This window comes from Pelodiscus sinensis, chromosome 2, assembly GCF_049634645.1.
Source record: "Pelodiscus sinensis isolate JC-2024 chromosome 2, ASM4963464v1, whole genome shotgun sequence".
Classification (NCBI taxonomy): Eukaryota; Metazoa; Chordata; order Testudines; family Trionychidae; genus Pelodiscus; species Pelodiscus sinensis.
The window spans coordinates 193,000,376-193,016,162 of NC_134712.1; the positions used below are offsets into that span (position 1 = coordinate 193,000,376).

Genomic DNA, 15,787 nt, shown 5'->3' on the forward strand with positions numbered 1-15,787 from the left:
ACTAATAGTATGTCAACTCTATCCTTCAGTTACCCCATAATGCCTCCATCACACACTTGATAAATCTTCAACAACCACTTTTTTTTCTCCTATGTTATGGCTCACACTTGGGAGTAGTTCCCTGTTAACAGTCATTACTCTTCCTCATTTACTCCTCTATAAAGCTCTCTTTGCTTTTCTGTGATGCCAACTAGAAACTTGACAATGATTAGGCTGCTGGTGTGCTGAGACTACTGCGTATATTGCTACATCATTGTTTCCTCATACTCCACCATTTGTCTATGTTCTCCTGTTGCCACTGTCTTACTATTAGGTTATAATCTCTTTGGGGGCAGGAACATTTTATTGTGCTGATTGTACAGCAACTAGCACAATGGGGTCCTGGCCCATGACTAGAGCTTCCAGGTGCTCTAGTAATGCAAATAATAATAAAGCACATCTCAGAAACACTTGAGCAAGAAGTTATGTGATTTAGAATTAATTTTCTTTAACATAGTTTTCTTTAATATGTTTACCAGACATAATTCTAGAAATTGGGAAAGTGTTCTGAACATTTACAGCATTAAACTTTCTGCTGTCTTTTTGTTGTTGTAAAGCAATGAAAGAAACATTTATGTATTAGTTGTCTTTCTGTTTTCTCTTTCCAGATAATTGCTCTGTAGTGGAAATTGCCAATATGTATCATTCAGTATCTGAAACCAGTCATCCCTTGCAAACAGAAGAACAAGAAATAGGCATCGATCCCTTGCAGGGTTACTTGAACAAGCCTGAAGAAGGTGAGTTCATTATTTTTATACTTTGTACTTAGAAACCTTATGTAAGAGTCTCATGATAGTTATGCCTGTCATAATTTGTTTAATTCTCTCAATGAAGTTGAGCAGGGCATCTTAAAGAACATTTCACAGAGTGTGTGTAGAGCACTCTGACACTAATGAAAACCACAAAAAGTCTACTTTCAATTACAGACAGAAACATTAGCCAAATGTTTAATGCACTGTCATCCTTTTTTAATCATAAATCAAACAGTGACTTCAGCATAACAGTATTGAAAAGCATCATGGCCTTTGTTGCAACTTTTTTTCAAAAATGGGCTCTTTTGCCTGTTCTATACTGTTTATTTTTTTTCTTTGACAAAATTCAGCAGTTTTTTGGATGAGAGTTATACCAATGAGAGAGACTCCTCCTCCCCCCCCCTTCTTCCTTTGAATAAAAGTTAGTTTTCATGGCTTTCTTCAATAAAAACCCAAAACAGAATGGGCGGAATTAAAGTGGAAATTGTGTAACTCAAGATAAATTCAGAAGGTAATATTCAAACTATCTCAATGAGAATGGGTAAGAAGAAACTGCTTGCATAATGCAAGTGCTTGTCTATGTTACTTGTCCTTTCTACTTATTTGCTAGTAGTGACAACATGGTTGGTTAGAAGGAAATGATAAGCTTAACAAGATGCTTGAAACCTCATCCTTGTCATGAAAACATTCCTCAAGTAGTTAGTTATACACAATGACACCTTAACTACCTGTAATTTTCCAGTCATTGAACGCATGTACCAAGAATGCAAGATAAAAAATTTATTTTAAATTAGAATTGAAACAACTTAGTCGTGTGTTTTTGTGTGCCTCTCTATGTAAAATGTGCCATATAATAAATTGCATTAAAAGAACATTTCCGTTTTTAGTTCAGATATAATTTTTTTTTAATAAAAAGCTAAAATCAGAGTTTATTTTTTCCCTGATTTATAAAGCTTTCTTTCAATGTAAGGAAAAGTTGAATGGACATCTTTAGACAACCCAGTCTATAAATGTAATATTTTTTTCAGCTGATTGTCACTATGCTTTTACACTTCACATCTAAAGGGTTAATAGGCATCTTAGTTTGATAAAATAAATGCATTCTTAATATACATTTTCAGAAGCCTAGGAGCAAAGATTTATAACATTATGAAATGATACATATTTTCCAAATAAAGTATTTCTGATTTACTTGCAGGTTAGTGTGTAACTCCCACTGACCAAAAATAGCAAGTTTCTTGTTTAGTGGTTTTTTTTTTTTAATCTACATGTTTCCCTCAGCTTTGTTTCAAGATACATCAAGATGTTAACCCTTTCACAAAAACATTTTAAATTAATTTTACTCTATAGTGTGCCCGAGTGATTAGTTACCTTGAATGAACAGGCTTTTAGTTTTTATCCCAACCTTAACATTTCTATGACATACAAAGTTATTAGTATTGAATTGATGTTTAAAAGTGCCATTAATTCATTTACCCCAAATGTTCATTAACAATGTAAATGTATGCTGATGTTCTATGAGACAAGGAAGTGACTAATGACTCTTCCCACTAACAACACTTAAAATGAATAGAAACTTTAGATAGCTCATCTTGAAGTAATCAAGGCCCTCATTCAGCTTGGCATCTCTGTATGCTCTAAAACAGCTGTCAACTGTTAAAAATATATACACAACACACACACACACACACACACACACACACACGGACGATAAGGATATGTAAATACATGGTTCCACAATGTCATAAAGGTTACCAACCATCGTACAGATTTTTCACATTCTGCATATGTAAATATTTTATATAATGCATCTATTTTTTCTTCTTTTTTTTACCATGAAACCATACTGCATTTTATTTTTTTATCATATGTAACAAGATCAGTTTTCTATGTTTTTATTTAATTTTAAATAATGAATATTTTTAGATTGTTGAGTGATAGGGATTGTGTATCAATCGGTGTAATTTTTCCTTGCCAATCCAATCTTTCTTGAAAATTTGAGGCACTTGTACTGATTCCTATATAAATATTCTAACCATTGAGATGAATCCATCTGTTGATTAGCAACTTCCCATGAACTGTTGCTCTTTATTACATATTGTCCTTTTTTACTGTAATTTTGATGTACGTTCTCTCAACTACAAATATAGTTTATGGTAATACAAATGGGCAGCATAGCTCTTAGAAATGTGAATATATTCTTGCTATTTCTGTTTCAAGGAAACTTACACGTTTCTCTTTAAAATGCCAGGAAGTGTAACTACTTCCACCTTTCCTAGGTGAGGGAACACATCTCATAATGGAAGGCTATTTAATTTGGCAGAAAAAGGCATAACAAGATCCAGTGTCTGCAATAGGGATATAATAGTGTAGTCAATTACCCGATAAACAAAAGCTTGTAGGTTAATGCTATACACTACATGCATTTCCCCCACCAGTAAATTTTTTAGCAGGCTGGCCAGCAGCCTGTCTCAGTCCTGGCTTGTGATGGGTCCGGGACCTACCGCCACTGTAGTTCTGCATTTAAAGTGTTGTTAGGAGGTAGGTGAGCAGGTAGTCCGATTCAGTTCTGGCTCATGCTGGGTCCAGGAGCTCAGACCCCCTGCCCAGACAGGGGCTGCTGCCACCCCTGAATCAGAGGCATGGGGCGACAGGCAGCCAGTCTGCAAGGGGAGCTGGTTTTTAAATTGGCACCCCACACTACTGCCTCTGATACAGAGCCAGCAGCATGGCAGGTGGCTCCTTGGGAATAGGGCTAGATTGCACTGGCTGCTAGCCCCACCCCTGGGGATTATAGAATAGTTGAGTAACTGATAAGAATTCATGAGATTACTCAACTGTTCAATTAACTGACATTTAAATCCCTAGTCTAGAAGGTGAAGCTTGACAAATTCAGACTAAAATTATGATATGCATCTGACCAAGTGGGTCTTTGCCCATGAAAGCTTATGCTCCAATAAATCTGTTAGTCTGTAAGGTGCCACAGGACTCCTCGTCGCTTTTACAGATTCAGCTAGGGATAACTGGTAAAGGTCTTCATGGAGATGCATTAAAGAAAACAAGGCAGATCATTAGTAAATATAAGCATCGTGAAAATAGAAGACGGAAACTATAGTAATCCGATTTGGGAAGTTACAGGAAATAATACATTTGGGGAGAACGTAAGTTTATTATAGATATAAGATATAGAGTTGTGAGGTTTTCACATTTCTGTATTTGATTTTGCTGAGCCTTCTTTAAAGGTGTGGACAAAAATTAAGGGTGTCATTAGTCTGAGGAAAGAAATTTACCCATTCAATTTTTGTGTGATTTAGGATATTGGGATTTTGAGTCATAGTGAAATCTTATGAGAATGTGCTTGTTTACAATTATCCAAATCAAGACAGCCATAGTCAAGCTACTAACTGATCAATAACAGGAACATTTTAAAAAACATTGTAGAATCTGATACATAGAAACTGTAGAAATCTGAGTAAACAATATTCCCTTATATAGAACTTTATAATTTCAAAATGTTGGCACAAACAATTCTCACAACAATACTGTTAAGTAAGAATCCCCTTTTTACAGCCAGAGAAACTGAAACAAAGTTAAATTTTCTAAAAGCCATCTGCAAATGAGATGTGGAATTTGGATCCGCTCCTTCGCATAGTAACCTGAACATAGCTATGAAGCAAATATTTTCTCATTTCAAGAATCCAAGTATGTTAATGCTGAATTCTGTCTTTAGGAGAAGGAAAACACACTTTGTAGATATTAACTATTTTAGCAGATCCCAGAGATAATCTGTTATCATGAAAACCTGCATGTTGTGCATATTTTAACTAAAAATGGAAACAAAATAAAACATTTTATTTTTAGTTTTCCCTTGTGCATTTAAATATGTGGAATCTTAGACCTTTTCTGACAGTTGAATTTTGCTAATCCTTGAAGTTCTCACTCTCATCCAATGTTGGACTTCCATTGACACCCATATATCCTCTCCCTTTACATGCCTTGTTTGCCGCCTCCTTCTGGGATACGTTCTTGTTCTCATCCTGTATTTTTAGGAATTGGATACTTTGTGTACCAGAGGCTCATCATGGTTGTCAAAGACTTTTGACCTGTTCATTTATTAGTGTGATTAATTTAATCTCCGATAAAAGGATAATTGCTTATTTCAAGCCTTCAACCCCAAATATCAAGTATTTAAGTTACTTCCAGAGTTTGATCCTCTGTGTGAAAGAATAAATTAATTTTATCACAGTGATCTCCCATTCATACTTTTAACATTGTATACCATTCTAATTACTTACTGTTTCATATATGGGATATTTGAAATATGGCGCACCTTGTAAGTGAAAATTCAGGTGTATTAACTTCTGTCCTTTTCCAGAAAAGTCTTGATTCTTCTTCGAGTGCTTGCTCATGTCCATTCTGATTAGGTGTACTCGCGCTGCGTGCATGGATTTCGGAGCTTTTTTCCCTTAGCAGTATCCATAGGGCCAGTAAGGAGTCCCCTGGAGTGGCGGCATATATACCCCTGCTGGCCCTCCCACCCCTCAGTTCCTTCTTACCGCCCCTGATGGTAGCTGGAGCATGCTTCAGGCTGATAGCCTATCTCTTAGCAGCTTATTTCTTATCTGTTGTATTATAGTTCTAGTTGACGTTTTTATCTAGTTAAGTAGTTGTTAAGTACTGTAAATATTTAGTTAGATAAGGGAGCAGTGGAACCCTCACGTGAGGGGAGGGCATGCCAGGGCCCCAGGGCTTTAAACCCTGTGCTTCCTGCTCCAAACCTATGCCCTGCGGAGATCCCCACTCCGATTGCCTAAAGTGTCTGGGTGAGGCCCATCGAGCTGAAAGCTGCTCTATCTGTAAGAGCTTTAAGCCCCGGACCAAGAAGGAGAGGGACTCCCGACTTAAACTCCTGCTAATGGAGTCGGCACTGCAGCCTCAGAGCGAGGAGCGGCCTCACTCTGCCCGCAGCGCACCGTCAGTGGCACCCCCGTCGGACAACAAGGCACCGAGGCGCAGATCGCCGTCACTGGTGCCGAGGGCCTCTAAGAGCTCGAGTGGACGTTCGGCAGAGAGGAGTGCCCAGAAGGTGCACCCTAAGGAGGGGCACCTTTCTTCTAAGTCCTCCAAAAAGAGGCGCAGCCTGGACAAGGGCAAGAGTCCAGGGCAGCCCGTGGGGCTAGGAGAGGTCCGTCGGCCCTCCACCCCAGAAACTTTTGAGGCGGCCCGGGACCTCATTCACATGGCTGTGGATGAAGGGGAGGGCCCGGTGCCGCAGGAGCGGACCGCGCCGGCACCGGCCTCAAGTCCCCCCCAGCAGGCCATGGCCGGGTCATGGGACCCTCTGGGCAAAGGGCAGGCCTCGGCCCAGCAGCAGCAGTTTTTCCCGGTGCCGGGAAGAACACCGGCACTGGAGCCGGGACGAACACCGGCAGCGGCACCGGGAGCGTGTGCGCTTACGGCGCCGACGGCTCCGGTGCCGCAGACGGCCCCCTGGGCGGTGCAGGGCCCCGCACCGTACTATGCACCACCTGCGGTGCCACAGCAGGCGCCCCGCACGGCACCGACACTCATGCCTCTCCCGGCACTGATCCCTGCTTACTCCTTGGGAGCGCAGCAGCAGGGCGCGCCGATGCACATGACGGCACCGGAAGGTTATGTACTGGCCTATCAGATGCAGCTGGGTGCAGTACCGCCGCAGCAAAGGCCTCCACTCATGCCCCCACTGGCACCGCGTGCGGTGCACAGGGGCAAGCCATCGGCCATGGCAGCCCAGCGAAGGGTGCAGGCTTCATCGGCCCCTCCCTGGTCAGCATCAGAGTACTCTTCGGAGTCGGAGGCCGAGTCGGTGGCTTCGGCCGGGTCTTGATATAGGTCACGGCCCCATCATAGGTCCCGCTCGTCGGTCAGATCATCTCACCTGGAGCCGGTGGACCAGCAGCAGTGGCAGGGGCAACCCCAGTGGGCTTTCTGGATGCCCTGGGCATACCACCAGGCCCAGGGGCCTCCCCCATGGGGCCGGCAGCGGGGTCGTCCCGAAGGAGTAGCACCCCGTCCGCCACCCCCTTGACTGGCCCCCCCGCCTGGAGGCAGCTCGCCTATGGCGACGATGCCGAGACCCCTGGTTATTGGACAGGGGGAACAAGGGGCACAGATAGCTGAGGAGGAGGAGGCAGTCCCCTCAAGGGAGTTCTCGTCGTCGTCACCAGACGAGGCCCTGGCCGTCCCCGTGCCCCAGCACCCGTCTATGGACTCCAGGGCGCACCAGGAGCTGCTCCGAAGGCTGGCGGTCAATCTTGCGGTCCAGCATGAGGAGGTTCACGAGGACTTAGATCCTATGGTGGACATCATAGCGGCAGCGGGACCTGGTCGAGTGGCGCTCCCACTGAATAAAACGGTGGACAAGCTGTCTAAAACCCTGTGGCAGACGCCGGCTTCTATTGCACCGACCCAGAAGGAGGTCGAGAGAAGGTACTATGTACCCCAGGAGGGGCACGAGCATCTTTTTACCCACCCGGCTCCGGGATCCATAGTGGTTCAGGCCGCTGGGCAGAAGGAACGCCGAGGGCCTCCAGGTCCTACTCCGAAGGCGAAGAAGCCTAGGAGATTGGACCTACTTGGCCGGAAGGCCTATGCCACGGGGGGCCTCCAGCTATGTATAGCTAACCAGCAACTGATGCTGGGGCGTTATGCTTTTAACACATGGGCGTCTATGCAGAAATTTGCCAGCCAGCTTCCTCCCGAATCCCACCAGGAATTCGGGGCCGTGACGGAAGAGGGACAAGCAGTGGCGCGTACCTCTCTCCAGGCAGCCTTGGACGCAGCTGATTCGGCAGCCCACACTATGGCCACAGGGGTTGTTATGAGGCGTAGTGCCTGGCTGCAGGTGTCTGGCATCCCACCCGAGGTGCAGACCACCATTCAGGACCTGCCCTTTGAGGGGCCGGCCTTGTTTTCAGAGCAGACTGATTCCAAGCTGCATAGCTTAAAGGACTCAAGGGCAACCCTGAAGTCGCTAGGGATACATACCCCGGCGCCTCAGAGGCGCTCATTCCAGACTAGACCCTACCCTAGAAGGGGGCAAAACAATGATAGGGGTCGCAGGAGAGGCTGCAACAATAGCCGCCCTGACCTCTTCAGAGGCAGGCGTAGGGGCCCTCGGTCAGACTCCGAGAGAGGCTCAGGTCCGTCACCCAGTCACCAAACTAAGCTCTCATTTTGAAGGTACGCCAGAGAGCAGAGTACCAGTAGCGCCTATCTGTCCGCCCTTTGGGGACCGCCTTTCCCTCTTATACCAGGAATGGTTAAAGATCACTTCGGACCATTGGGTCCTAGACCTGGTGAAGTGATCTTTAACCATCAACTGTCCGAAGTGATCTTTAACCATCTCCCAGCCCCTTCCCTTTTCAGGGACCCCTCTCACGAGACACTCCTTCGGCAGGAGGTGTCCAACCTGTTGATGCTAGGGGCCATAGAAAGGGTGCCCCCAGACGTAAGGGGAAAGGGTTTCTACTCCCGCTACTTCCTAGTACCCAAGGCGAAAGGGGGCATGTGTCCCATACTAGACCTCCGAAACCTGAACACCTTTATAAGGAAGACAAAGTTCAGGATTGTGACGCTAGCCTGCATCATCCCATCGCTCAGAAAGGGGGACTGGTATGCTGCTCTCGATTTAAAGGATGCGTACTTCCACATTTCAATTTTTCCAAGTCACAGAAAATTCCTTCAGTTCATTGTGGGACAGGACCACTTCCAGTTTACGCTTCTCCCTTTTGTACTGTGTACAGCCCCGAGAGTTTTTACCAAATGTATGACGGTGGTAGCCGCGTTTCTGCGGCGGCACAGGGTCCAAGTGTTCCCATACCTGGACGACTGGCTCATAAGGGGCAAGTCTCGAGAACAAGTGTTGGGTCATGTCTCAAGGGCCAGGGTTTTGTTTGAGGGTCTCGGCCTCCTCATAAACGAGGCCAAATCACTGCTAGAGCCCACGCAAGTCATAGACTTTGTGGGGGCCCATCTGGACTCGTCTTTGGGCAAGGCGTCCCTACCGAGAGACAGATTTATGACCATTCGCTCTCTGGTAGTGGGGCTGCAGGAGTTCCCAACTACAACGGCGAGGACCTGCATGAGGCTCCTAGGCCACATGGCGGCGGGCACTTACGTGGTCCAACACGCCAGGCTACGCATGCGCCCATTGCAGGGGTGGCTCAAGGTAGCGCACAACCTCTTGAGGTCGCCGCTAGACGCGGTAGTGACTATCCCTCAGGACATTCTTCGTTCGCTGGACTGGTGGAAGGACGAGGGCACGGTGTGTGCGGGGTCCGATTCACCAAGCCGTCCCCGTCAGTGCAGCTGGTCACGGACGCTTCGGACGTGGGATGGGGCGCTCACCTGGGCAACCTTAGGACGCAAGGTACGTGGTCAATAGAGGAGGCTCACCTCCATATAAATATCAAGGAGCTGTGGGCGGTCAGGTTGGCCTGCAGGGCGTTCCTTCCCCACTTACAGAACAGAGTGGTGGCGGTGCTGACAGACAACACTACGGCCATGTTCTATATCAACAAGCAGGGTGGGGCGCGTTCCCTGTGCCGGGAAGCCCTAGATCTATGGGAACTATGTATAGCCCACGGTATTTTCCTGGAGGCATCTCACCTTCCGGGAATCAGGAACGGGCTAGCGGACAGGCTCAGCCGTTCGATCCAGGCGCACGAGTGGGTGCTAAGGTGGGATGTACTTCACGAGGTCTTCCAAAGGTGGGGGTTTTCCCGCCTGGACCTGTTTGCAACTCTGAGCAACGCCAAGTGCGGGGAGTTCTGTTCGTACATGGGGCATGGTCTGGGCTCTTGGGGAGATGCACTGCAGGTCAGCTGGCCCAGGGGCCTACTCTATGCCTTCCCCCCGTTCCCTCTGATCCACGACACACTCCTCAGAGTGCAGAGGTTCAGGGCTCGGATCATCCTGATAGCGCCAGTATGGCTTCGACAGGACTGGTTCACCACCTTGCTGGATCTGGCTGTGGAGGGCCCGCTCAGGCTACCCCTAGTGCCAGATCTAATCACTCAGAGCTGCGAGGCCGGGGTGGCACTCCACCCGAGCCTTCCATCTCTCCACCTAGCAGCGTGGCTCCTCAGTGGCTCTCAGTGACGGAGCGAGCCTGCTCCAGAGCAGTCCAGGAGGTCCTCTTAGAAAGCAGAAAGCCGTCAACTAGAGCCCTTTACGAGGCTAAGTGGAAGAGGTTTACTTCCTGGCTAGAAGGCAGGATGCTCGCTCCAGGTGAAGGGGCGGTTCCGACTGTCCTGGAATTCCTCCTCCACCTGCGGAAACAGGGTCTGGCCACAGCCTCCCTAAGGGTGTACCTGGCGGCCATAGCGGCCTTCCACGCCGGGGGGGGGCAAAGGTCTATCTTTGCCAATCCCTTGGTTAAAAGGTTTCTAAAGGGAGTCGACAGGATGATGCCATATGAGAGGCCTCCGGTACCAGCTTGGGACCTTAACCTGGTCCTGACTGCCCTTATGAAGCCCCCGTTCGAGCCCCTGGCTTCATGCTCTTTGATACATCTGTCCTATAAGGTAGCTTTCCTCGTGGCCATTACCTCGGCCAGGCGGGTGTCAGAGCTTAGGGCTCTCACCTCAGAACCACCTTACACGGTGTTTTTTAAAGATAAGGTGAGGTTGCGTCCACACCCGGGATTTCTTCCCAAGGTGGTCTCACGCTTCCACATGTCCCAAGATTTTTTACTCCAAGCCACACGCGTCGCCCAGGGAACAGGCTCTGCACTGCCTGGACGTTAGGAGGGCGTTGGCTTTTTATATAGATAGGACACGAGAGTTTCGTAAGTCAACTCAATTGTTTATTTCAGTGGCGGAAAGGATGTGTGGTCAGCCAGTCTCGGCGCAGCGTATATCCTCGTGGATTACTTCCTGCATTCGACTGTGCTACGAGGGTGCAGGTAGACCACCGCCGCACATAACAGCACATTCCACTAGAGCCCAGGCAACGTCAGCGGCGTTCCTGGCCTGCGTGCCGATCTTGGAGATCTACAGGGCAGCAACCTGGTCATCGGTGCACACCTTTGCAGAGCATTATGCAATCACGCAGCTGGCCAGGGTGGATGTTGCCGTCAGGCCGGCAGTTCTGTGTTCTGCAGAATAATAAAATAATAGTCACCTTCTGACCCCGCCTCCGGAGGGGGGACACGGCTAGGGACTCACCTAATCAGAATGGACATGAGCAAGTACTCGAAGAAGAAGAAGAGGTTACTTACCTCGTAACTGTAGTTCTTCGAGATGTGTTGCTCATGTCCATTCTGCATCCCACCCACCTCCCCGTGTCGGAAGGAGCCGGCAAGAAGGAACTGAGGGGTGGGAGGGCCAGCAGGGGTATATATGCACCGGTATACCGGCGCCACTCCAGGGGGCTCCCTGCTGGCCCGATGGATACTGCTAAGGGAAAAAAGCTCCTGAATCCGTGCACGCGGCGCGCATACACCTAATCAGAATGGACATGAGCAACACATCTCGAAGAACTACAGTTACGAGGTAAGTAACCTCTTCACCCTCCTGATGAAGAGAAAGTTGAGAGCATTATGTTGGAATCTGTCATTTTTTCTGTTTCTCTAAGTACGGTACATAGCAAGTTTTTTTCTGTTCCAAGTTCTTGATGATTAAATTGCAGTGCAGTAGTAAAACTTGGAGTAGCTTTCGCTCTTTCAGAGTTGCAGTAATTATTTGTAACCCAGTTTATAGCATTATTTAATTTTTTAAATGCATATTTGAAGAATGTAGTAGGCACGATTTCCCTTTCATGGGGAGGTTTATCCTCTAAGGGCAGACTGAAACAATGTATTTAATCCTTTTCAATTTAATTTGCTGAATATCCCAATTAATACAATTAAGGTCACTTGAAATGAAACTATTAATGAATTGGGTAATTTACTTTAACGGTGTTAGTGTGTTCTCACAGTTTCATTTGCTTTAATTAGTGTACAAGCTATTATTTAATAGTATACTTCACACAGAAAAATGTAATATGTTCTTCGGTCATATTAAAAAAAGGGAACAATTGAAATGAGGTACTAGTGATCTTTTTTAAAGATGTTGAGAGAAGAAAAGGGTGACATGGTTGGAAAGATATAGCTATTGAAGGTTATGACTGAAATGAGCACAATCAAAGATTGTTAAACTGCCCATCTCAACTGCAGTATTTTCTTTAGTATTTTTACAGTACTTTGGCTATGTACCTGCCATATTCTATGTTATTTTAAAACTAGCAGACTCATCCAGGGTTGCCTGGGCCCTTCAGGGCAGGGCCTTGGGGAAGAGGGAAATGCAGGAGGCTGGGAGCCAGTGGTGTTTCCCTCCCCCTCCCCCCGATTCCCCTTTCACCCAAGGACCTATTATCTCCCCTCTGATGATGATGATGGGCTGACTATGATCCTTGCGGAGTATGATCATCTTCTATGGGTGTGATGGACCCTCAGGTGGCTGATAAGGCCAATCCTTGAACCACTAGTTCTGTTACAGTGAGGATAGATATTTCCAGGCACAGCAGGAGGTGGTTGACCATGACTAGAAGTCCTGGCTCATGCCTGGTCCAGGACCTACCCCCATTGCAGCTCTGCATTTAAAGTGTATTAGCAGACAGGTTTGCAAGCAGCCCAGTGCAGTTCTGGTTTGTGCCACGTCCAGGAGCTCCGCCTCACCTCCAGCCCCAATAGGGGCTGTTTATCAGATACAGAGGCAGCTGTGCAGAGTGGCAGGGTGCTCCTTGGTAGTGAGGCTAGAACACACTGGCTGCTGGCCCTGCCCCAGGGGACTATAGAATAGTTGACAGTTAAAAGTCATGTGGTTACTTGACTAGTCAGTTAACTGATATTTAACATCCCTACTTTCTAAAGAAAATTAATGGCTTCATTTTCCTTCAAAAGTGTGGTTCCATCCTTTGAGCAAAGGAGATTCATGCCATGACAAGCAGGCCCATAAACAGCCTTAATAGCACTAAAGAAACCACATGTATTATAGGTCGTGACGGAGTGCGGTCTCAGATGACCCCTCAGGGGTGCCTCCCGGGGTGCTGACACGGCCACTGCCACTCATCTTCCTGCTCTCTGGGGCTCCTCACTGCCCAGTCCTGCTGGGCCAGCTCTGCTGGTCTCCCACAGCCAAGGGCCCGAGCTGAGGTCCCTGCCTCCACCGAGATATGATACAGACACTGTGAACCACTTCAGGTCCAAGGAGAGTGCAGTTTCAGTTCCAAGGAGAGTGCAATTTAGGGCCCAGCCTCCTGAGAGAGCACTCCCCAGATGGGATCAAACCCCAAAGATTTAGGTAAGCCCCCTTTACCAATGAAAAGGGGAATGTTCACACTGGTCCCCCCCCCCCCCCCCCCCCCGCACAGGTAACAATTGCCTACACTGGGTTTGATAGAAAATAAACATGGTTTTATTAAGTTGAAGCAGTAGGATTTAAGTAGCAATAAGTGAAAGTAGGCAGAGCAAAGTAGGTTACAAATCAAAAGATACAAAACCGCTTGACTAATTCTACATTGAAACCTCAGTACAAACTTAATCAAACTCGCCCTAAAACCTCCTTTCCAGCTACCCCTCCAAACCAGGACTTTCTTCCACACCCTGGGGTCCCTGTCCCCTTCCTTCAGGTGCAGCCCAGCCAAAAGACCTAGACTTCTCCTCTCCTATTCTTTTTGTTAAAGGATTGAGGCCACGTCCTACTAATCACTGCTCAGGCTGAAGGACAAAAGAGATAATTTAACAGTTGAGGGTAACACCCTCCATGTCTCTCATGTATACATTTGAAACTCACAAATTATTCCCCACTCCCTATGTCTAATTTTACACACACAAATGATACATACAACAGAGTACGATAAAGAGAACCAGTGGATCGTGACATGAAGATTGATGGGTTACAAAAAATGATTCGCTCAAAACACTTTTGAGATATGTATTCATGTCCATAAGTCCATTTCCAAAAGCGTGGAGTGGAGGGGGTCCCATCACATAGGTATCCACAAATTGTTGGAATTCTTGTGCTTTCTCAGTCCACTATTTCTTTTTGAGTTTTCCGGTTTTATGCTGGACTTTCGCCTTAGCATGGGCTTCTCTCTTTGTCTTGCAGTTTATATCATTCTGCCATGCATGAAGTGCCATTTTCTTCTCATTGATGAGCTGCTCGATTTCAACATCATTCTCATCAAACCAGTCCTGCTGCTGTCTGGTGTGCTAGCCTATGGTTTTCTCACAGGTATTGATGACTGCTGCTTTCAGCTGGCTCCAATGTTCCTCAGTTTCTTTCGGAAACTTTGATGGAAACCTTTCTTCTAAGACTGCTTGGAAGTGGGCATGCTTAATGGGGTCCTTCAGATCTTGAACCTTCAGCTTGCACCTAATCTGTTTCTTTGCAGCCTCCATGTGGGAGTGATCTTAATTTTCATTGTGGATCTAATGAGGTGATAATCAGTCCAGCAGGCATCAGCACTTGTCATTGCTCTTGTGAGAAGTATGTCACTATGATCTCGAGCACAAACTATGACACACTTGAGAAAATGCCAGTGCTTTGAACGTGGGTGTCTCCAAGATGTTTTGAACTTGTCCTTTTGTCAAAAAAGTGTGTTTGTGATAAGTTCATGTTCAACATACTTGGTCAGGAGAAGGATTCCATTTGAGTTGCGTTTGCCAACTCCTGCTTTCCTGATTGTTTCTTTCCACAGGACTGAGTCTCATCTAACACATGCATTAAAATCCCCCAGAAGAATGATCTTATCTTCTTTAGGGGTCTCCGATAAAATGGTTTCCAGATGAGTACAAATTTTCCCTTACCTCCTCATTAGTGTACATTGTTGGCACATAGGCACTCACAATAGTTACCTTATTATTTTTTGGTGAGCCTCAATTGGAGTGTCATAAGCTGCTCATTGATGCCTACTGGCAGCTCAGAGAGGCACCTTCTGAGCTTGTTCTTTATAGCAAAGTTTAAAGCCCTCCTCACTAGGTTAGCCATTCTGTGTCCAAATAGGGTCTTCCCCCTCCTCCAAAGATGAACACTATCCCTGCTTAGCAGTCCTTCCTGGAATAGCATCCCATGATCGAGGAAGCCAAAGCCCTCCTGGCGACACCATCTTCGCAGCCAGGCATTCACCTCCAGGATGCACCTGTCTCTGCCCGGTCTCTTACCTTCCACAGGAAAGATCGAAGAGAATACCACCTGTGCTCCAAACGCCTTCTCCCGTACTCCCAGAGCCCTGTAGTCACTCTTGATGTGCTCAGTGTCACACCTTGCAGTATCATTAGTGCCCACATGGATGAGTAGCATGGGGTAGTAGTCAGAGGGCCAGATAATCCTCAACAATGCCTCCATAGCATCTCGGATATGGGCCCCCGGCAGATTGCATAACTCACGAGATGAAATGTCAGGGTGACATATGGGTGCCTCCGTCCCCCTCAGAAGAAAGTCTCCAACCACCAATACCCTAGGTTTCCTATTCACAGTAATGGCAGCAGACCTCCCAGCCTTGGGGGTATGGGGCTGCTCCTCCTCAGGTGTAGAGGGTGATTGCTTATCTCCTGTATAAAGAAGAGCATAACGGTTTCCTAGTACCACAGAGGGAGGGTTCAGGGCAAGGGCAGAGCAGTGCCTGCTGCCAGAAGTAACCAGCTGCCACTGTCCACCCTGAGCCGTCTTCTCCTCCACCAGTGGTGTGTCCACAGTCCTGTGTACCGGGACAGCTACCTCAACTGTCTCCTCATGAACACGGTCCAGGAATTTCTCATGGATGCGGGTGCTCCTCAAGCTAGCCACCTCCTCCTGTAGCTCTGTTACCTGCTGCCTGAGAGATTCCACCAGCAGGCACCTTTCGCATTGGATGATCTCCCCAGCCTGGATATCAATAAGTGGGAATTGTAATCCACAGTCCCTGCAAAACCACACCAGGATCTGGGTAGAGGCATCCATGCTCAGGTGCTCTGTCTGGCTACAGGCACCAGT

The 15,787-nt window shown here is 47.1% G+C and overlaps 1 protein-coding gene across 6 annotated transcripts in view; it reads left to right on the forward strand.

Annotated features, from left to right (window-relative positions):
• The window catches only part of TBC1D5 (TBC1 domain family member 5), a 515,710-nt gene that overhangs the window by 195,180 nt on the left and 304,743 nt on the right, over positions 1-15,787 (forward strand). For all 6 annotated transcript variants that reach the window (XM_075922103.1, XM_075922104.1, XM_075922102.1 and 3 more), the window contains one exon: positions 648-776. In XM_075922103.1, coding sequence (XP_075778218.1) covers positions 677-776 — 100 coding nt within the window. In that variant the 5' untranslated portion in view covers positions 648-676. The remainder of the gene's footprint in view (positions 1-647; positions 777-15,787) is intronic.